General features: G+C 40.2%; 1 protein-coding gene across 1 annotated transcript in view; it reads right to left on the minus strand.

The window, feature by feature from the left end:
• STAB2 (stabilin 2) overlaps positions 1–23,688 on the minus strand; it is a 71,254-nt gene that overhangs the window by 42,593 nt on the left and 4,973 nt on the right. Inside the window, exons 3-19 of the mRNA XM_072331611.1 lie at positions 23,476–23,561; positions 22,325–22,394; positions 19,988–20,083; positions 19,587–19,712; positions 17,440–17,636; positions 16,381–16,514; positions 12,223–12,356; positions 10,231–10,313; positions 9,736–9,885; positions 8,544–8,687; positions 7,731–7,793; positions 7,518–7,637; positions 6,792–6,845; positions 5,491–5,571; positions 4,795–4,947; positions 935–1,021; positions 326–437 (exon numbers count right to left, since the gene is read on the minus strand). Of these exons, the coding sequence (XP_072187712.1) occupies positions 326–437; positions 935–1,021; positions 4,795–4,947; positions 5,491–5,571; positions 6,792–6,845; positions 7,518–7,637; positions 7,731–7,793; positions 8,544–8,687; positions 9,736–9,885; positions 10,231–10,313; positions 12,223–12,356; positions 16,381–16,514; positions 17,440–17,636; positions 19,587–19,712; positions 19,988–20,083; positions 22,325–22,394; positions 23,476–23,561 (1,890 nt within the window). The remainder of the gene's footprint in view (positions 1–325; positions 438–934; positions 1,022–4,794; positions 4,948–5,490; positions 5,572–6,791; positions 6,846–7,517; positions 7,638–7,730; positions 7,794–8,543; positions 8,688–9,735; positions 9,886–10,230; positions 10,314–12,222; positions 12,357–16,380; positions 16,515–17,439; positions 17,637–19,586; positions 19,713–19,987; positions 20,084–22,324; positions 22,395–23,475; positions 23,562–23,688) is intronic.

The raw sequence follows: 23,688 nt of genomic DNA on the forward strand, positions 1-23,688 counted from the left end.
GGACTGAACCCTTATCAGGGTCTGTTGAGTTAGGATAAGTGGAAATAGTTTCAAAGTACAAGAGAGGAAATTTAGACTGGATATAAGGTAGAAGTTTTTTACAATAAGCATGGTGAGCCACCAGAACCTATTGCCCAGAGAGGGTGTGGATACCCCATCACTGGAGATGTCCAAGTTCAGGCTGGAGGAACTCTGATCACCCCCATCTAGCTGTGAGTGACCCTGTTCATTGCAGGAGATTTGGACTAGATGGCCTTTAAGCGTTCCTTCCAACTCAAACAATTCTAGGGCATAGGAAGTGTGTCTGTAGTGTGGCTGTACTTACTTTTGTCACACTGAGGTCCGTATTTATCAGGGTCTGAGCAGAACTGGCAGAGAGAGCCTTGAAATGCCTCAGCACAAATGCAGGTCCCATTTCCATCCAATCCATCCATGCACTGCAATAAGGAAGAAAGGTGATTTCTATGTATAAATGGAAATAAATCATTATCTCTCCTCTGAAAAGACATTATAGACCTGTTAATGCCATATTTGTGAGAAGCAACTAGAAAGAGCCTCATCTTTAATGAAAAATATCTTCTAATGCAAAAGTATTTCTTGTGCTTATAGTCACTCCGCTGCTGTACTGCACCTTCCTTTGCAGTTTTAAAATAAGAATGGTGACCTATTACTTCCCTGCAGTGTGCAAAGCAAAAGCATCAGAGGGAGTCATTTAACCCCAGCTTTTCCTCTATACTGGGAGCAGGCAGACCTGCAGTTCAAGTGCTTAAGAGGAGACAGATTCATTTTCCCTCCTCTGAACCCTCAATTCGTAGCCATCACTGGACTGTGCAGATCTTATGGAACCCAATAAGCCTGTAATACAGAAATGATTCTTGGGCTTTTTGGACCCAAAACTGAGAGAGGGCAGGATGGGGTAGGAAGCTCTGCTTACCTGTCCATTTCCTGAGCAGGGTTTAGAGAAACCTCCTGGGCATGGACTACAGTTGGGGCCAAAGAAGCCTCTGCAACACCTTGGTTCCTGCAAAATTAGGCAAATAGTTCACCTGCCATCTGAATGAATGTTTAGACATGAGTTAGACAGATGGATCCAGAGTAACCCAATATTTACAGGGATTTGTACAGGGAAGGCACCAGCCCCTTGCACCAGGACCTAACTAAGAGTTCTGGCAGTCAGGAAAGGTCTAAGTGCCTCCCAAGAGGCCAAAGGCTTCTGTGAGGACTACAAGCAGAGCAAGTAGACTGTGGCTTTGGGATTGTTTGTCATTCATTCTTTCTGAATATTGTGTGAAGTCTTGTGGCGGGGACAGCTGGGTCCAGGTATCCCACACCGTGCTGTTCTTCATGTGTGTAGCTGAAAGGGGCCATAATAATGTTTGGGCAAGTTTGTTGTTGTCAATAACATATGGCAGCTGAAAGGACTTGTTGGAAGTACTGGTGTATGTGTGTGTTGTACAGAAGAGTTATTGCAGGTAGGGGAATGGATCCTAGCAAAAAATTGCCTGCTATTTTGCTCTCATCCACCTGTAGAAGGGTTGATATAGAAAGTGCATGGACATCTATCTGCATGTGCATCTCAACCTTGGAGGATAGGTCACAATGCGCAAGACAACCCTTTGGAAGATTCCTGTGTACATTTCACCTTAAGGAGTTGTAACTGTGTACCTTTACTATTATATTGCAGTATCTAGTACAGCCAGTTTTTGGAAAGGTTGGGCCTTCAATAATGCACGTCCGCTTTGAGAAAGGCTGAAAAACACACAGAGTGGAAGCATTAGTATTTATGACCAATGTACAGTGCCGTGGTGCAGTCTTAATACTGGAACATAATTTAACCAGGTAACAAAGCACCTTGTCGTGGTGTCACATATTCTCAGTTTTTAAAAATTTATTGAATTACGCCTCATGATTTTTCTTAATTTTACCTGTGATTATTACTGAATACGGCAGATAGGACTTAACTACCAGTGAATTTTTGTAACACGGGGAGGAAAATTCCTGCAGATAATTACTTCTGGGATGCTTAATCAAAAGGAAATTTTTAACAGATCTGTGATTTAATTTAAATGCATCCCTCCTCTATTTTTCATTTATGAACTCCCAAAGCATAATCGCAGTAATTCTAATTCTTCACCTCTCTCTTCTGCCATACCCTGTCCTAACTAGATCTTCATCCGAGAAGAGAATCATAACTGCTAAGAAATGTGAGGGATTTTGCTACAGCAAATAAAGTAATACTAAAATTATATGACTCTTTAATTGCTGCCAAAAATAAACTAATCTACTGCCTACATTTATATTTCTATGCAGTTTTCTATAATACTATCTGGTTCTTTTTCTCACTGTATTGAAAGAGCAACAAACAACACGTGGGGATGTATACATATTGTATCGTAGGGGAATCTGTCAGGAAACATCACTTACGACTGGTTTTGAATCCGGTGGACAGGGAGATGATGCGTGTGAGAAACAACTTGTACAGACACCCTAGATGGAGACAGTAGGGATTATAATTTGGAAAGGCATTATACCAACTACCAAGACACAGAGTTCTGGGCGATAAGCAGTGTAAAATTGGCTCTGATATTTGTTCCTTCCTCTTTTTCATCTTCAATTTTCCATCCTCCACTCCCTTCTAAATACCTGGCAGCTTCCTAAAGAAAAGGCAACTATGGAAAAACCTATCTTGTGTCCCTTGTTTGACCTCATGTAATGCATTAATGAAGATTATCTGAGGGTCTGGTACAGTCTATACTTAGATAAGAATTTTTATTTCTTCTTAGGAAGAGCACAGGTTAGTTAAGTCTTGTACATAGCCAATGTGTTTTCTTTATAGGTGGTGAAGGGAAATATATTCTCTGCTTCCATTTGCTAGGTCTGTGACTCTGCTATGATCCATTAGTATGTAGCTGCTTTTGTCTTCAACTCTTAGTTGTCTTTCCTCAGTGGCTAAGCCAGCCACCAGATGGTGGTGACAGAGACTGGCAATTACAGCACTGAGGAGATAGAAACCACAGTGGCAGTTTTAAAGGTGAGTCCTCAGACAAGTTCAGTGTGCAATCACCTCAGAAAGGATGAGCCTTTCAGTGCATAGATATAGAATTTGTCAAAGCCATGAGACTCATGACTGCTAATGTGTTTTGTCTCAACCAAACTAGAATAAATCCTAGAGCAGGTGTCCAGTCTGTTACTTTGTGTGTTTCAGAATAATTGGACAAGTGAATACAAACCTGAATTATGGCATTCTCTCCCCCACCCCCTCATCATTGCTGCTTGTGGAGACAGAATCAAATACAGGTTTGGATACAGTCATCTCTCCTGTCACACAGCACATTAGGGAACAAAGGATCAGATGTATGAAAGCGTCTGTGTGTCACATAGCTGTGCATCACAGGTGCCACTACTGTTTTCTAAAGGTTTGTGGTTCAAAGGTATTTTCACAAATGCATTACTAAAATCCTGTGATAAGATGTGTAGTCATGATGGAAATTGTCTTAGGCTTCTAATATTGCTTAGGCTTCTGAAAATCCCTGCAAGTGCTTTTTTTCTCCTTTAGAGCTCAGAAATTTGCCTAATAACTGTGGAAAGTGTCTCGTCTGATAGTGTTGCTCTCTCCGCTGCTCAGCACCGCCCAGTGTCACCTATTGCTCCCTTTCTCTACCTAGGATGTGACCTAGAATGTGACACTGAGGGACATGGCTAGTGGGCACAGTGAGGATGGGCTGGTGGTTGCACTAGATAACCTTAGAAGGTCTTTTCCAACCTTAATGATTTTATGACTCTAATTTTTTTATAGTGTTTCAGTCTTCATCTGTTTCCTGCAAACCTTGTAGTAATGAGCAGCATTCAAGTACAGTTACATGGATATGTGTGTGTTAGTGTAATAGTTCCATATTAGGTAAGTGTGGTTGTTGTAGGTGTGTGTAACCTCCAGTTCTGACAAGCCTTGCCTTGTCAATGATACCACAAGCTGGATTTATTAGCTGAGATTGTTCTTGTTTACTGAGAATGAAAATACAAAATGTCTGCTAAGACCAGCAAGGCCATTTCTCCATTCTGGTATTCTCTTTGGCACCAGTGCTCTGCTACAAAGCCTTGAACATTAAATTGTATTTTAATTATGCATGGAGATTTCAAAGCTGACAAAGTACCTAACTTCACTTTGAAGAAGCATTTTTGTGCCAGACACTATCTATTTTTCCTTTAAATCATTTTCCTCACAGTAGGCTACTGATAAGGAGTTCCAAGTACAGCAGTGTCCTAGGTGTGCTCTGCCTCATTTACGGACTCACTGTGCAGCTGGCACTTTGGAGTCACTGCCAGAGGTAATAGCTCCTTGCTGCCAGCTCTTTGTTTTCCTCATTAAATTTTGATGCTGTTCAGCTCAAGAGTCCAGTGGTTCTGGACTTTTGTAAGAGCTCAGCTGGCAATTGTTCTTCATCATTGTACCGGAACTGTTTACTGGCCCTGGTATGTGCTTGAACTCCATCCAGCAATAGCCCACAGGAGCCACGCTTATTGCAAACTGAAGGATCAGAGCCATGCGCAGGCTTCTTTCCAGAAAAAGCACCTGAGTGTTACCAGGTGTAAAGGCCTGAGCTCTGTTGCCAAACTGAACAGGATATACCAAATTCCACCCACTGAAATACAGAACAGTGTTCTGCCCTGTTTGCAGATTATCTGTTTTGCACTCCTAACCAGGTGGCTGTATTTAATTGATAGATTTTCCCCCTTTTTTGATGTGTGTTGCACAGAGTAGTTGCAACTATTGTGTTTTTTGTTGTTTTTTCTTACCATTGCAATTTGACTTTTGGTCTCATCACACCGATGTGGCAGAATTGGAACAATGGTGGGTGGGATAAGAACTCCTGCAAGAGTAAAAATGCGACCATTTTTTGCAACAATATCCGTTTCTTCAATTTCTTCTCCACTCACCAAGACCTGTCCCTGTGAAACAATACGTTATTATTAATAGTAGTAAAACCCTCATAACCTCCCAATTTTGGATCTTTCTATTTAAAAAAAAAATAAAATCTAGTAGTGCTTCTCATTTTTAATGTGCTTTCTAGATTTTCTTAAACTTATTTGTGGAAGAAGCATAAACATGTTGCCCATTTTCTTTATAATGTTTGACAGCAGAGGCTTATAATGTTTTCCTTATAGTCTGCATTGTTATCCTGTAGAAGTGGTGACTAAATGCCTGGCCAGAATAGGAAGACCACTAGTGGCTTCAGGAGCCTGGTTTTGGTAGACATAGGCTTGGGTTCTGAACTAAAATCTTTGAAACAGACTTCTCCACTCCTTCCCCACCCCAAACCACAGAAAGCATAAATGAGGACCATTCCTAGATTGTGGCTGATCATAAGGATCATCTTATGCATCTTTTATAGTACTAATTTCTATCAGTCACTGGAAGTGGTGGGCTGACTTAATTCACCTCATCTTAGCTTAGAGAGAGCTGTCCACAAGTGAAAGTTGCCTTGGACTTACAGTGCTGGTTGTGTTAAAGTAAAGGAACTGCTTTGCCGTGCTTCGGATGTGCCCAATTGAGATGAGGCTGGCAATCTCTAGCTGAAATGAATATAAGTGAATTGAAATAAATGTAACATCATCATTCATTTCAAATAGATTTCACAAAAAAGACTACCTTTATTTCTGGGGTGAGCAAAAGACTCTATCAGTTTTCTCTAGTTCCATGGGTAGCATTGCATTGTCACACCTGTTAGCACAGTGAAGTTAGAGCTGTTACTTTAAACTTCAACAAAACTAATTGCTTGCTGCATCTTAACAGCTTGCTGGGCTGAGGTCAGTGGGATGAAGTTCAACAAGACCAAGTGTCAGGTCCTTTGCTTTGGCCACAACTATCCCAGGCAATGCTATAGGCTTGGGGCTAGAAGAAATAGATTTGGGGATGTTGGTCAACTCTCAGCTGAAGGTGTGCCCAGGTTGCCAACAATGCAAATTGCTTCCTGTCTCATATAAGAAATAGTGTAGCCAGCAGGAGCAAGGAGGTGATTGTACCCTTAACTCTGGTGAGGCTGCACCTTGAGTACTGTGTTTAGATTGGGGCCCTTTGCTACAAGAAAGACACTGAGGCCCTGAGAAGTGTCCAGAGATGGGCAATGGAGCTGTGAGGAGTCTAGAGCACAAGTCTGATGGGGAGAAGCTGAGGGAGCTGGGATTGTTTAGTCTGGAGAAGAGGAGGATCAGGGGAGACCATCCTGACCTGAAAGGAGATGGTAGCAAGGTGGCGGTCAGCCTCTTCTCCCATACAGTTATCAATAGCATCCTATGATCCCATGAGGGAGTGGCCTCAAGTTGCACTAGGGGAGGTTCAGGTTGGATATTAAGAAAAATTTATTCTCTGAAAGAATGATCAGGCTCTGGAATGGACTGCCCAGGGAGGTGGCGGAGTCAGCCTCTGGAGGTGTTCAATAAACATTTAGATATGGTACTAAGGGGCATGACTTAGTAGGGAAATATTGATGGTGGATTGGACTGGTAGATGATCTTGGAGGTATTTTCCAACCTCGGTGATTCTATGATTAGAAGGATAGCAATTTATCCCCTCCTCTGTAGAATACAGTTTAAGCAAAGTTATCACTTCTCTCTAAATATTTCTTTGCTTGCATCCTTAGAGATCTGTGGAAATGTCTGCCCTTAGAAAAGGCAGAGGCACCACCATTCTCATTAGAAGCCTTTCTGTAGGTTGCACTGTGATGAAGTCATTCTTGGAAAACCCCTGCCAAAAGTTCTTTTGAGCTCCCTAGCTAAGAAGCATCCATACTCACCTCAGCATTGGAAACAGTGTGGTGTCGGACCAGCTCCAGTAGTTTCAGTGAGCCCTGTAAGAACAAGAGAGAGGACTTTTTAGCCCTGTGTGAGTACTGCAGACCCAGCCTGGTCTGTGTGATAGCATGGGACTGAGAACTGCATCACCACCGGAGCTGGAAACTTCTGCATCAGTGGTAATGCTTAACTTCTGGCTTGTGCCCTACTGGTACCTTGCCCTTGCTCCTCAATCACCTAAGTATTGTAAACAATCCCTGGTACACCCAGAGGTACACCCACCTTTTAGCCCCTGAAGACTTGTGAGTCCATCAGCAGTGGCAAGGAGGTACCCTGGAAGCATGATGATCCCATGATCCCAGAACCCCATAGGACCTCACAAGTGTTAATCCCCAGTTTGTAGTGCTCTTGTGGCATCCACTCCCATCTGTCATTCCCGAATGAGATGACGCCTCCTAGGAGTGGGTTCGGGACTTTGACAAGTGGCAGTCAGGGCAAAAGCACGGGGTCAGGGTCGTGGTGTGAAGCCTCAGAATCACTTCATATTTGATCCCAAATCCTATTCCTCTCTGGGTGTCTTTGTGATCTTTTTTTCAAGATGGCTTAACCCTTGGTTATAGGAACTTAGTGTAAATGAATACTAGAGATGGAATAATATGTATTTATGAATCTACTATACATTCCACATCTATTTTCTGAGAACACTTTGTGCTATAGAAAGACTGTACCTCTGCAGAAAGCAGGTAATCCAGATCCTCAGCTTTCATATTACTCAGAGCATCATTACTTGGAACAAAGAGTGTATAAGGTCTGTTCTCCTGCTGTAAATCAATTGCCAGGCCAGTTTTCTGTTTTGATTTAAAAATAAAAGTGAAATTTGCATATTAGTTTTGGAAGTCTTTATAAAATAACTGTATGGAACTGCTTATCTTGATCCTTACCTCTATCAGAGATGCAAATTGGCTGTATCTTCCATTGTCTTGAAGCACTGACATTATGGTTTCCTGAAATAGCATGAATATAGGATATATTTTGGATAGATAACCTCCAATGAATGACAATCTTTATAAGTTATTTTCTGAATTAGTTTAAGTCTCAGTTATTACAAATCTGAATATATTTGGGTTTCTTTAATTTTTAAGTGATTGTGGTGTCTGTAAGCAGCTGAAATGACAGTGTCTTCTTGTTCTCATTGTTCTGCTGGCTTAGAGTTAGTGCCTGTTACTGTTCTGAAAATAGTCTGGTCACAGAACATATAAACCAGGTGTGTGTGTTTGACACGGCATTATTTCTGTATTTCCAATTGAAAAGGACACAGAGAAAACATTTGTACTGTCTGAGAACTGAAGACTACACAGAGCGCCAAAAAACCCAAAGCATTCAAAATGATAGGTTTTTGAATTTTAGCTCTTGGCGTGTTGCTGCTTTGACTACAAGTTTTGCCAGGAATTTGTGCAAATGCTCATCATCTTAGTTTGTTTAGTTTAGTTATTCTGTTCAGCTGAATGCTTGGAGTGTGAACAAACAACTCAGATGCACTGAGTACAACCATGTCCATGATCCACCTTGGCAGGGCTGCTTGATGTAGAAATGACATTGCTACTTTTCACCTTGGACATTGTCTCTCTGATTTGATGTGTGCTGGCATAACAGAGATTCAATAGCTATTGTCAGTCATTTTTCTTTGTGTTAAAAGAAGGAGAAACTATTGTAAAAGAAAGTCCAACATCACACAGATAGGGCTTCTTCCTTACCTCTTTGTTGCTTTCAAATGTTGGCTCCATCTTGTCCATGGCTTTGTCAACAATATGCAAAATGCCATTGGAAGCAATAATATTGCCTTGCAAAAGTTTTCCTTTCCTTCTTCCACCCTGGATTCTAATTCTTAGTTGATTATCCTGAAAGAAGCCAGGAAGTGGGTAGTAAGTTTTTATTATGCAATGGGAGTATGCATGTTGAATAATATCTAATATCCTTTTCCATTATCAACACCTGGGTGATCTAAATCTGAGAAAGCTAAACATTAGTTCCAACACCTATCAAGGAAACGGAAAAAAAAACTCTGACTTTGGATTGGGACCACTTTATTTTGTTTCAAAATAACAAAGTTCATGAGAGAAGCAAGGACAAGGGAACAAGCTGGGAGCAGTATACCTGAAAGGGCTCTGTGATGGCTGCTACTAATAAAAGTCTGTCAGGAAATGATTTAGAATGTGGTTGTAGTGGTCAAACCCTGTAATCTTAGGGGACTACAATCCATTTCCTGATATTATATGTATGTTTAAAGCAACAAAATGTTGCTGATGGTGCATTGTACTGAAACCTGCAGGAAGCTGATGGGCCTCAAACAGCAATGATATTTTCCTGTTACAAATGGAATGTATACCCATTAAAGAAATAAAATAGATCTCTTTTCTTTGGTGTCACTGGTTTACTAGAAGAATGTGAAAAATACTTGATTTCAGTCTTCACAGAGACTCAAGCTATTAAAAGACAGTGGGCTAAGAGCAATAGTTCTAGAGCATAAAATTTGTTATGGCAGCTGCAGAGATAAACTGTGGCATCAGGCTGCCCCAGTTTTTGCTGATGTTGAATAAAGTGGGTTGCGATGAACTTTACTCCATATTTTTCATGATAAACTGCCACGTGAATTTTATTTGTGTTGAACGCTACTCTTTCCTGCATAATTCAAGGGATGTCTGGGCTGATACTCAGAGGAAGGTAGGCTCTGCAATGCAGTTGGTACTTGCTCTGTGTGAGCAGTACATGCAGGTTTCTAGCATAAACAGTGGGATTTGAGAGGTTGTGGGCATGGATCAATGGTTGGACTAGATGGTCTTATTAGTCATTCCAAACCTACTGATTCTATGATTTTTCTTTTCTATGCCTTGTTGAATTAAAAACATGAGCTAGTATCCTTGCTGATTAGTCTGGAAGTTCACCTACCTTTTCTCCCCTTGATATCTCTCCTGACTTGCCAGTCAAAGTATATATTACATCAGTATTATTCAAGCTAGTGGTATTTAACTGACCAGCAATTATATGGAGTTTCACAAAATACTGTGCTTTCAGATTGTTATTCAGAAGTTCCTTTATCTAGAAAGACAGAAAAACAAAGGTTAATTTCAGTACAGTCTTCTTCCAAAAAAAGTCTCTGAGACATTTTGTTGTCCTGCCCTTTGGTGGAAGGCAGTGGATGTTAAGCGTTTTGAAAATCAGGCCACTTTTTTCATACTCAAAACATGTCTGCGTTCTACTTAGACTAAACTATTCTGCTTTTCCTTCAAGTAGGAAAAAGACAGTCTCTGGACTCTAAACTTGAATGGTGAACCAGAAGTGGACTAGAGCAAAAACTTCTTCGGAATCTATTGAATCAAATAAGTTAAATTTCTGAAGGAGCTAAATCACTCTCCTTCAAAACCCTCACTGTTTTTTACTTACATTGGTACCTTTGAGTCCTCTGTTTGTTGGTATAAAAACGGTAAAGGGTCCCAGGCTGCTCAGTGGCCACTCATAGACATTTTCTGATGAGGAAAGAAGAAAAAAAGATAAATGAATATGGGGTATGCAAGGATAGAATAAGCAAGAATAGTACCTGTGATTATTAAATGTTAATTTAAGATTCTAAAATCTGAGTTGATGAAAGATGAGAAGTAGTTGTCATGTGAAATCCAGATGATACTGTGTGTGTGACACAAGATGAAGCAAAGTGTTCAGAATGTTTTTGGTACCCTGGAACTCACAGCATGCAAACCAGGGTGATGGCCATGAGAATAGCACATCTTTAGAGCTGTGCCTTAGCAGGGAAACAGCTTCCTGTCTCATATCACTTCAGGCTTCATGATGTGAGGGATCTGCTGCTGACAACCTCCTGGGGTTGCAAACAACAGCAAACACATAGCTGGTAATAAAAGCTGATGCACTGTGAGTTAATTAGAGTTTATTTGCTACCCAAATGATATTTCCATTTCCAAGACAGTCTGATGAGACTACTGAGTTTGTAGCTGAAGCCATTACATATTTCTAATAATGGGATATTTTTTCCAGAGGATTAAAATTAGAAGCAAACAAAGTCTTCATAGACATTATGGGTATGGTGTAATAAGAGAACACATCTTGAAGTTATTACTGTCTTACAACACAACGTGGACTGTTCTGCTCTATATTCTTGTGTTTTGAAAGACCTTGATGCAGAAAGAATGTACTGCAAAATAACCTGTGTGCTTAATGTGTCTTTAGCTGCTGGTTTGTAAATCATGAGGCATATTCATGTTCAAAATTTAACCAAAGAACATAGAATTTGTATTGCTGTTGTTGAAAAATGGTGACATCCAGAATGCCAGGCACTTTTCTGACACAAGTGGTGAAGTACAGAAAAAAACACAACCTAGTACTCTGTGCTGAGGCAGTGGATTTCTGCTTTCAAGTGCTGAATATGAAGGCAATTACCAGGTTTTGCCCTTGGCCAGCTTTGCAGAATTTTTACTCTAGTTCAAAGATCCATCTTTATTCCAGCAGTATTTGCTCAGGTCTCAAACTTTTGACACTGCAGCGGAAGACAGTGAATACAGTTATGTTCTCTACACAAGGATTTGTTATATCGTGACACAATTACAAACAGATACAAAAATCTTTGGCGAGGTGAATGACTCGGATAGCCAAATAAAAGAAGCCTTTTTTTTTTTTTTTTTCTCAATATTTTTTTACCCTTCTATTTGAGAATTCACAAATAATTTGCTTTTCATTTCCCAAGAATAGCTCTGTGCACAAATGCACAGCAGTCTGGCATGATTTCCAAAATGTTTGTCTTGCTATCAGCAGTTTTTTTTTCCACTGCCATCATCCTTCCTGTTTACTGCTTTCTGGTCTTTCTCCTCCGTGTACTCTCCTGGTATATTTCCAAACCACATACATACTGGGGATTTGCAGCTCATCTGATTATAGGATGGTATTTGTCCTAAATAATAAATTCAGCTGCAGAAAGTACTTGGATCTGCATTTGGACCTTGATTGTACATTTACAATCTAACAAGATATTTTTCCCCCCATCTCTTGAATATCACCGTCTTTATCTGATATGTTACAGTGATCTGTACAATTAGATGACATGCATGATAACGGCCTCGGTGGCTTTGGGTCATACAGCATGATGAATGTGAATTCATTATTAGATAGTATGTGATAACATGGGTTAGTACCAAAAGCTATATACCTAATAGTGTCAATGAGTGGCTGCAGAATCAACTTCTCCCATGCCATAGTATGTTACTAAAATACTATCCTAAGGCAAGGATAATGGAACAAGTCAAATTTATGCTCGAAAATATAAATGCACTGAGTCTGAAACACTGATTTTGAGGGATCATGGATCACGGCTTCTCAATACAAGCAAAATCACACAACGGGAGATGACTGCTGTGTGTGGTCACTTACCCATGAGTGCTAGGGCAGATGTTAGCTTGCCTTGCCACCGTCCTCCTGCTTCTGTGTTCAGGTCTTGGAGGCGCTCCATGATGTTTCCATAGCACACGAGCCCATTCCCCACATAGCCCCTCTGGCACGTACACCTGGGAAGGGATTGCCATTTCAGCTGTGTGTTGATGCACTGCAAAGTCAGTGGGGCTCTAGATAAGCATGCTAGGCATGTTTACTCTATGAAGGGCATACTCAGGAACCACTGCTTTAGTTTCACATGTTTGCTTCAGCAAAGGTAAAGTACCATTTGGTGTTAGGATGCTGTATGTATCTTGTCATTTCTTGGATAACTGTATTAATTTGTTATTTCATCACTTGCCAGCTGTAAACTCCCCTTGTTCTTGTAGCCTCTTCTATGGATTTTAATAAGCCTCAGCTAGGCATGGTAATGAATGTGAAACAGTATCCCTTTGCAACAAAGCTACCCTTAAACCCCTCCTGATTAAAACAATTTTGGCTGGTGATCTCAGTGTGTTATGCTTGCAGATGTGCATGGAAACATCGTGGCCACTTGCCAGTTAGGATGGACCTTTGTCAGTGGACCAGGAAGTAGCAGTATGTTTGTGGTGTCCACCTTGCAGGGATACTATAAGTGGGAGCTTTTCTGTATGGCACCCTTGGCTATGTAGAGGATCTTTTGGGGATTCTGGACATGCCACTTATGACAGCCCAGCAGTTTCAGCCCACCTGCCCATGGACAAGGGAAGGTTATGTGTAGGCTGCTGAAGCAGCATGAAATCTCATGCTTTTTCAGATGTATACTTTGTGCTGATGCTATCTTTGCACTGGCAAGATCACACCACCTCAGAAACTCTGGTGTCCCTTGGGGACTTCAGTCTCTGGAAGGTGTCAGTGTTATACAACAGACTTCTGGGGCAGCATCAGTGGTGGCACCCGTAAGAGTGATCAGCATTGCCTTGAGATGGGCTAAGCAGCCTTGCTGCCTGGACGTGGTCTGTGTTTAAGGAAATGTGTTTCATCCAAGGCAAAGTCTAGAGGGAATTAATGGAAGAACAACCCCAAATGCCAGCCTGATGTTTTTCATCTCATGAGTGGAGGAAAAGTGTCTAGTGAAAATTGGACTTTAAGAACATGAAAGTCTCTGTGTCACAAGAGAGATGGGGAAGAAGATGCTGATTGTCAATATGGTTGAAATGTGCATGCTCTTAAGTGATGATGTGTACAAATGCTTTTGATTTTCAACAAGCAACTCAGACTTGCTTGTACATTGATCTTGTATCTGTCACAACACCTACAGTTTTATGCCAATCTCAGCAGTTTCTGTTGCACTCTTCAGAACTGCTGAGCCTATGGGACTGGCTGGAGGTGTCAGCTCTGTGATCTACCCATCTTCAGTGCTAAATTTAGAGCAGGCACTTGTCAACATGCAGCACGCACAGAAAGATATTCTAACTATATTTAGGAAGCTGAACAACTATGGTACATGCTGCCAAACACTGGCTTTTAATAGTGCCTTTCCTAATCATGTCTCCAGTGTGTTCAGTATTCATACAAGCCCTGTCAATAATGATTCACCTTTCTAGACGTTTTTTTCATGAAGTCATAATTAAAGAAGGAACATTAACCTACGCAACAGGAAGAACTTCTTTATATAAATAATGACCTAATAGTTTCCATGTGCTGACTGCTACATATTCAGTTTGCCAATTACACCCCACAGTAATATCAACCTGATTCCAGGTCCTGTTTGCTATCTAGGTATTGTACGTCTGGACAGAAGTGATCTTTACCACAGTTATATTCTTGATGATAGCAATCTCATTCTAAAATCTCCACAGTCCCTGCAGTCTGGTAGGGTTGCATTTTGATTCAGAGGAAGTGTAGATGGCATTTTGGCCAAGAGGTTCAAGCTGTGGTTCCTTCTGGTCCTTTGTAAGAATAGTAGTCTAAAAACACTGTAAATATAGGTGACTGACTAGATGAGTTTTATCTTGTTTGTCTGCAGAATCTGGTTTGCAAATGATGCTTCATATGAAGCATTCTTTTGCATTGAATGCACTGTGTACTGTAACCTGTTTGATGTTCTCATGATACAGCGCATGGACAGTATAGGAAAAGAGCTGATGTGACAATTCCCCAGTCTAACCAGGACAGGAAGCAGAACTGGAACCCTTCTGAAGAAGGGAAACCCATCTTTCTATATAAGATTTCACTTTATGAACCTACTAATTTCTACAATGAAAACAGTCAGAGGTAAAATAAGGGTGGAATTAGAATAGAAAATAATGGAAGCTGGCTGAGGGAAAGCCATTTCTGCATGGAAACCAGAGATGTTACGGTTTCACAAGCTGTGTAATTCTGCACCAGCCAAAGATTCATAGCTTCTGGGCAAGGCTGTATGTAATTGCTTGCTGAAGCAGTGCTGTAGAAAATGTCAGCACTCACTCAGAAAAGATCTATTTGAGAACAGAAGTAGACAGCCTTGATTTTCCATTGGGTTGCTCTGTTATATTCACAAACCATAGGTGTTTGTCTTTTCTACATCTTTGTGTGTGAGATTTATTCCTGTACAGGTCATTTGATTCCGGAGAAAGCAGAAGTAATTATAGGTGGGAAGCTAGCAGTGCGACTGAGTCTTTAATGAATAAAAAAAACTAAGTGGAAAGGAAGAAAAAGAGGTTTGTGAACTTTGTTACAGCTCTGTGCTTTAGGAGAAATTAAAAAACAAACAAACGAGCAAACAATAAAAAAAAACCAACCCAACAACAAAAAAACCCACAAAAAAGGAAATAGAAACAAGGCCCATTCCTAGCCCCAAACCCTAAATGCATTTAAAGTCTGGGGCTGCAACAAAAATGCTGTCGTGTATCAGAGACAGTTTACTGTGACCACATTACCAATGAATTATTTTCTTTGCAAAGTTTCTCTCTCATACATGGTTTAACCTTGACTGGAAACTATTCAGGGCTGTTTCACTTTTTGCCCAACAGACGGGAGTGGGATACAAATTAATACTTCTTCCAATCTAGCTGTTAAAAACTCAGTGGCAGCAGTGAAGTGGTGATAAACTAGGCAAGAAATGTACTGATTTATGTGCTGCAGAATTCTGTTTAAAATTTTTAACTCAAGAAAATTTGCATTTTGGTCTTGATTTCAGATATAAATACACTTCAATCTTTGAAGTTTTACACCTGGAGCTGCTGGTGTGCTGCAGCAACAAAGTGCATTTCGAGTAGCACAGCGTGTTCCAGAAATGAAACTTGTTGGAAATGCACAATAGCTTACACAATAGCGATTTTAATTTTTCACTGTAAGAATAAGCTGGGTGATGAGGCATGAACTGGCAATAAATGTACTCTTTCATGCAAACACTTTTTGTCTGTAAACCTATAAAATGATTTGTTAGTCAGCCTATGGCTAATGGCCTGTCTTGTCTTTTACATTCTAATTCTCAGCTCCCAAATGCTAGCACTTCTGGAGCTCTTGGACTGATACAGCACTGTTAAGTTTTGTGTTGAAACAGACTTTCCTCATAATATCTGCAAAATAAATTTACGTAAAAGATTAGAGATTCTGCTGTAAGTTGTGCAATTTTTCACTTGGTTTGAGGATTCTGCTGAGGCGAGTGTTGCTTTCACAGCATGAGGGACAGATGCCCTGGTTAGTACACTAAAAACAGCCAGGGCTCCGGCACTGTCCTGTGCAAATTAATGCTGATTATTTTTTAGCATGCTGCCTGGCATGGTTCTGGCCCACACAACACTTTCCCAGGCAATGCCCAGGCACAGCTGAAGGGGTAGCGTGTGCCAGGGACCTCTGCCAAGAGGCTGTTACTGTGATTTTGAAAAGGAAGAGCCTTCAGCTGTAAGCCAGACCATGCTGCTTGTCCTGAGGAACAGAAAACAGGTCTTGATCCTTTTTTTAAAAATGGAGTAGACATGAGAACTAATAAAACCAAAATGTAGTAGACATTATTTATTGGGCTGAAGTGCTATTTTGTTGATCCTAACTCCACTAAATGTTGTCCTTAGTCCTTGATAACAAAACTATTAATAATAACTTTGGAAAATGCTCATCCACTGGATGTTTTAAGTCTGCTGATGATAGGGAGGAAGGAGAAGCTGGGTGAGAATTTTAATAAGAATAAATACTCACGTAATCTGTCCTGGAGCAACCATTGAGCATTTAGCTTTTGTGTGGCATGTGTTGTTTGTTTCACAGATGTCTATCATGCTGCATCCTTTCCCAGGAACAAAGTTTGAATAATGCTCCTTACACTCACAGTGGGACTGCATCAAAGGGATGGGAGAGGGTAGAGAGAAATTAGACGTGCAGAAAATAAAGATCTCAGCGTACTTTCTGCTCCTAGGATTTAAAGACCGGGAAATTTCAAAGCCTTAGTTAATGACCTGGTGAGTTCAGATGCAAGTATAAAGCTTATCCATATTTATACAGCTTCCTGCAAGGCTTTATCCACTCCAGAAAATTAGTGACTCCCAGATACATTTCCTTTAGGTAAAGCCTTTAGGCTCACTTCTGTGACAGAGAACATTTCAAGTCGATGTAGATAGATAGGTTAGGTTTTTCTTCTCTGTTCCCACAGCCCTCTCTCAAAATGAAGTGCTAAAGCATGTTATTAACTGATATGACATACCAGCAGTACACGCCAGCCTGTGCATGCTGGCCACATGTAATAAATTGAGAAACTCTTGGGTGAAGAAACTTGGTTGACCATGAGCATCAGGACATCCCTGGATAACTAGTCAGTTATCTGACCTTTCTGCTCTATAGGGTGTCCAGGAAAAACAAGCATGGCCTTCTGAAGTCTTGTTTTTTCAGTGGCAGAAGTACAATACAGAAGCCTGAGCCAGTTCATGACAGTACGTATAATGTGCAGCCTATACAGTGGTGCCTTTCATCAGTAGTCCTCAAAGACTCATGTTACACTAACTTTAGGTATATTTATCTATGGTACCTATGTAAGGACCCTTCTGATCCTACAAGCCCCTTGCAGTCACAGAAAATTTATCTGTGAGAAGATTCATTTCAGTGCCTCCACTTATGGGAGACAAATTTGAGCCAAAACGTTCTACAAAAAAGACCGCTATTTTCATCCCCACTTTCAGAGGGTGACACACACTTCTATATATAGAGGGAGAGGGAAAGGGGATACCTCCTGGCCACCTACATCTGGGGCACCAGTTTAACACTAACCTTTCCTGGGCCGTCATATATACAAATGGTAGACTGTGCAGGGCAATTCCCATATAGCGCTTGGCAAGGGTCTATAGGTAAGCAGACTTGACCATCCCCTCTATAACCTTCTCGACAGGTGCATTTGTGACGATTTGGTCCAAGGTAAGTGCAGTTGGCATTAGGATCACAGACTTTTGCAAAGCATGGATTGATAGCTTGAGGGAAAAAACAAAAAGGTAAGAGAATTAAGGCCCACATTCTAAAAATTGAATACAAAGATTTACTGGAACATCCCCATGCCAAACAAAGCCCGGGTAGACTAAACTTCTCATGACAACTTCTCATAACATCCTAGTCCAAAGTATTGTGGCAGCGTGAAGACAGAAGAGAGGAATGTGTTTATACTAACATAGCAACCATCTGTTGTTGCTTTGTACAGAAATGATCACTTAACATGGCAAACTGAGTTATAAACAGATATAATCACGTAATGTGCTCATTAAAATATCACATCTATTTCCCTGTTCTCTGGTGGTTTTTAACCAAAGGAGGCCAGATAGGTGATACAAGGTCAGTTAAAGCTTTAAGTGCATGATAGATCAGTTGAAAACTATTTCTCAATATGATAGGCCTTCACTGTTTTCTTTCTGGTAATTAAACAATATAATGTCAACCATTCAGCTACATGGAAAACTGGACAGCAAGTTCTTTACTTGTGTCTTCCACACTGCTGTACATTCAGGACTGGACTAGGAGCTCTCTATTTATTTCCAGCAGCCAGTTTTGTAAAGGCAATAGCATTATTTCTTCTTGTTCATAATTCAGCAATGCTTCTTCACATACATCTGTGTCCAGTTCAGCACACACTGAAACTGGAAGGAGGTAGGCTCCTGAGTGAACAAAAAGGTGGTGATATTCACTGTCTTTTCCTTTTGTCCTCCCCTTCATTCCCCTCAGCTGGGACTGGGAGAATTGGCAATGCTCAACTTCATTCTGTCAAGCCTTCTCTTCTGTTCCAGTGTAAAATCACATACGTGGACATTCATACCCTCAAACTGTCCAGAAAAAATGCCACTTCCAAGCTGAGTCTAAAGCAGCTACTGCTGTCCTATGTTACATTGTTCTCCTAGAGCTGCTTGTCCTCTGTTTATCAGCTAATCAAATGTGTGACACTGACTTAAGCCACAGACAATCCCAGTAGCTGAAGGTATCTGGGCAGAAGAACAATATTGTCATGGGCTGTATCACTACAAAACTTGGGAGGTAGGGATACTAGCACCCTTCCCTGCTGGTTGCTTGTCTATGCTGCCTGTCAGTAGGACTTTGCATTCCTTGAGGAATCACTTTCTTAAGTCCTCCTCTTAGGTGGTATTCAAGAGGGCTCAGAGAGGGTGGTACACGTTCAAGACTAAGACGATTGAATTACATGCTGTAAATATTCCTGGATAGAGTAAGATGGACTTCTGGTTTTAGCGAACATTTACTAATCAGTGTTTCCAGCTTCAGGTACAGCCTTTTATTCTTCACTGAAACTTGTCTAGAAGAAGGAAGTAATGCTGCAAGATATACTGTAAGCAGAAGAAATAAAATCTGGGTTCTTGCAATATGGTTAATTTGAGTATTCAGCAGCAAGTTGAGGAACCTATGAAAAAACTTTATGGCAGATTTTTTATTCTATCTGAGATGCCATTATCTTTGTTTCATGGAAAACAGGAAAGCTAAGCTGTAACTTTTCTATGGATTTTATACTTAATGATAAAACTGAGCCAATACATGACAGATAGTCAGTTAGCATAGACCCCTGCTTGATGTTGTTGACTCTTATGAAAGTAAACTGAAGTCCTATCACTTCAGCAAGTGATGTGATAGGAGTGGATTTGTAAACACTGATGACCTAGTATCCACAATGCGCATTTCAAAGCACTATGTATTAGTGGCTTTTGTCTGATTTTTGGATTGATGTGCCTCTGAAGTCTACTTTAGTGTTCACTACGATCCAGAAGGAATCTGGTTTGTGTATCTCATATTTCTTTGGGAAATGCACTGAAGAACAGTTAAGTCATGATGATGGTGAGATTTGTTTCAAAAGTGTACTCAGTATGTGAACTAAAATAATAATGTTGATGTTGTTTCCAAAAAACTTAGTGTAGATGAAAATTACTCACGTTCACATTGTGTACCATCTCCATGGTAGTTGGGTAGACACGTGCATTGCAGTCTTCTGCCATCCTCGCCTGAGGTAGTGCATCTTGAGTTTGCAGGGCACTGCAAGGCCTTGCATTCAGCTATTGCTGAGGGACAAAGGGAGACAGATTAAGCTGTGTCTGCATATTGTGCCAGGAGACACTCTATCCTCCAGTTTACTAGCTGAAAATTCTCCTGATCTGCAGGCCATCAATCCCATTGCTGTTGTCATAATAATTTATGGTGATTGAAGGGGTGATAATGGTTATGGCAGCTCACATGCAGGATTTGAGTTTTATTGTATGTTTGGTTGCCTGTCCTTACCAATTCTAAATGTATTACAGCAGTTGAATATATCTGATATAGAAAACAGGCTACTTACGCTGATCACAGCTGAGACCTTGGTATCCAGACAAGCAAGTGCATCTTCCATCTCCTCTAATTCCACTGTTGCATACTCCATGAACACAGTTGCAAACTAGATGGAGAGATGGATTGGATTTACTGACTCAGGCTGTACTTGGAAAGATATATTTAGTGGTTAACGGTAGCAAATAGTGCCCTGGTCAACAACTGTTAAGTATTAGTAAGTGCAATTTTCAAAAGCAAGCTTTGACTTGAGTTCTTCAATTTATAGTTTTCTATTAATGAGAAAATAAGTACTTACAGCTGCATACATCAGCAAGTAACAGATTCTGATTTTTGCAGTCTGATAATAGCTTGAGGGCCTGAAACACCAAAATGACCCATTGCTAAGACAGTAAGTCTTGAAAAATTAAACTTACAATCTTGAGGCCAAATTGAATATAACACGTAACATAATTCATTTTTATTACTGTTATCAAGTGGGTAGTAAGTACTTAATCTTTGCTTTAATTCTGCTTGCCTGCCTTTCAAACAAATGAAAATGAGTTATGTGTCTTTTTTTTTTTTTTTTTTTTTTTTTTTTCCCAAAAGAGTATTAATCTACTTAAAAGGATAATTGGTCACTGTGTGAGACTAGGTCTGAAGCACTTAGTTTGGTCCCATTTGTTCCTTTACTTTGTTATTTCTGATCACAAACCTTGTGATAATATGCACAACATGACTCTGTATTCAGAGTCCAGTCAACTGTGAGGCCCTTTTACAAGCTGTTTTTGAAACCTCATGTATTCTTAAAAGCCTTATAACTGTTTCAATTACCATTACAATGATTTTAAAACAAGCCCTGTACGGTTATACCAAAAAAGACCAAGAAGTACAAAGGTGTATTGGTGACTTTAAGTGATACACTTTGCCCCCCTCCTCTACAAACACAGTCTGGGCTCTTGCAAATCACCTACCGTACTTAATTAGTAATACTTTACTCACCTTACTATTCCTGCTGTAATAATTAGCAACATCTAAGGTGTTGTGGAAAACCAGTTCATCACAAATGTACATTATTTATAAATACTTATAAAACTTGGATGAGCTCAAATATCTGAAAGCTGAAGTGTAAAACGATCCCTAAATTAATACGCCATTGAATCCTCCAGTAGCTGCTCAGAAAATAATTACATTTCCAATATTGAATTCATTCAAGTACTCTATTTTTATGAAAACGTTGTCTGAGTTGCATTTCTGTGTATCAACACTGGCATCCAGTGGACAAAAGTGTCTTTGAGTCAGTTGAGGTATAGGATTAATGTAGAAGAGCCAACACAGATCTGAACTGAGTCTATTCATGACTCTTTAGGTATAATTAATGCAAATCTTATGAAAATTTTAGAGTTAAGTGTGTTTTCCATGTGGAAAAGGGACCTTAGTAATCTTTTTTACCTTCAGATAATGTTCTGAGTATGGCTAATGCTCAGCAGGTAAAGGAGAAAGGTAAATAAAAATAAAAGACACGGGCAAAATAGGAGAACACTATGTATTAGCTGACAATCTATTTTCATACTAAATAGTCCAAATAGCTCTGATCCTTCACTCAGTGTCCTACTACTTCAAAAAGAAATATGGCCAACTAGTGAAACAGTCAACCAACCAAAAAAAAGCACTATAAAATCAATACACTCATGCTTTTTCACATTTTGAAAGAATTATGGAGCTGTGTGGTATAGAATATAGTGGGGATCGAAAGCAGAATTGGATCCAGTGACAAGGTAATTAATTTTTGGAGAGGAAGGTCCATCAAGAACCATTAATTTCAGTGCCACATGGGTGTTTCCTGCCTTGATACGGAAGTTTCAGTTGGTAAATGTATTTAAAAGTCATACAAAAACTCCAAAGCCACTGTAAATTATTCATTTCATATATTCCTACCTAGTATTTTAAGTGCCAAAACAACATCCCGTATTTCAATCAAATAAATACAAATTAGGATGAAAACTGTAAGGCAGTAGTAACAGTAGGAAGTAACAGGAAGGCCCTATTGCAGGAGCACAAAAATTATTCTAACTCCTAATTTATTTTTTTATGATTGGCCAAAACAAAAATATTAAGGACAATATTAGGGTATTGTTGTAGTGTTACACTGACAGCACTGTCTGAACAGCTCTGAGTTGAATCCAGCCCCCTTCTTAATGAAGGATTTAGTAGCTGCCCATTTTCTTTCCCTGTTGTGTTTCCTGAAGCAGAGAGCATCTCTTGATCGGAAACTTTGGGCTCTCCGCACTTTTCACTGTGATTTTAGAGTCTGAATACAGCTTACGCTCACCTGCTTATCCCCATTTCAATTGAGAGAGCTCAAACTCACCTGATGTGCACTGAGGGCCAAATAAATGTTCTTCAGCACAATTTTCACAGGCTGTCCCAGCAAATCCTTTCTGGAATTACAGAATGGAAATTAAAACTTTTCATCTATGTACAGGCAGATACATGGTTAGCAGCCTGAAAGCAACATCTTTAACCACAAAAAGCAAACAAACAGCAACAGCAAAAACAACTAAACCACATTCATAACTCTATAAAGGAAGAAGAAAATGAATCAGTCGGCAAATCAGGACTGATTGACTGTGGTGTTCAAGAAAGTGTTGTCTTTGGAATAATTTTTCTCTCTAGTTTCTTTTTTTGTTGTTTTCTCAAGTTAACAATAGGGAACAATAATCAAGCCTAATGACAAAATCATTCTTATAATTATGAAATTGCATTTCCTGACTACTTTTCACTCTGCCTATTTCTCATATATCCCCCAAAGATGTGTTTTCAGTTTAAAAGTAAGATTAATCAGTATTGGGTGAAGTAGAAGAGTGTGAAGTGCGTTTCTCTTTTAAGTTATTAAGTACTGCACATTACGCTCTCAACAAAGAAACATAGTACTTAGACTGCAGTCCCAAAGACACATTCATTCTAATTAAGGCAAAAAGTCCTGAGTAGTAGCACACCATAAAGAAGAACTCAAACCATATGCTTCAAGATTCACAGAATCATAGAATAATGTTGGAAAAGACCTCTAAGATCACCTGGTCCAACCACCAGTCAGTCCCCAATATGCCCACGGACCATGTTCTCAGTGCTGCATCCACATGAAACACCTACAGGGACAGTGATTCCACCACCTCCCTGAGCAGCCTGTGCCACTGCAGCACTGCTCTTTCTGAGAGGAAATGTTTCCTAATATCCAACCTGAAGTTCCTATAGTGCAACCTAAGTCCATTCCCTCTTACCCTATTATCGCTAACATGGGAGAAGAGACCACCCACTGCCTTCCTACAGTCTCCTTTCAGTTCATTGTGAGATTGATAAGGCTTCTCCCCAAGCCTAAAATTAGAATAGCCTCTAGTAATAATGCTATTAAGTTTAGTGCAAACTAAGCACAATGAACTCCACGTGGTCTACCCCTGCTATTTCTGAATTACTTTACAATACAGTGTAGTATAGATTTTTACTCTAAGAGAAAGTCTGTACCTGACATGTGCACGTTCCATTTCCGTTCAAGCCCTGGGAACAGTGTCCTCTCCCATTGCATGGTGATGCAGCTCCTCCTGGACATGCTGGAAGTGACAGTGAACAATCAGTCACCTCGCTCTGCTCTTCTGCTCTCCTTGGATATCAGAGATGAGGACCTCAAATAGGCTTTGGGCCAGGCAGAGAACTCAGATGGTGGCTACTGTTTTGCAT

Source organism: Excalfactoria chinensis, chromosome 1, assembly GCF_039878825.1.
Source record: "Excalfactoria chinensis isolate bCotChi1 chromosome 1, bCotChi1.hap2, whole genome shotgun sequence".
In the NCBI taxonomy this organism is placed as follows: Eukaryota; Metazoa; Chordata; class Aves; order Galliformes; family Phasianidae; genus Excalfactoria; species Excalfactoria chinensis.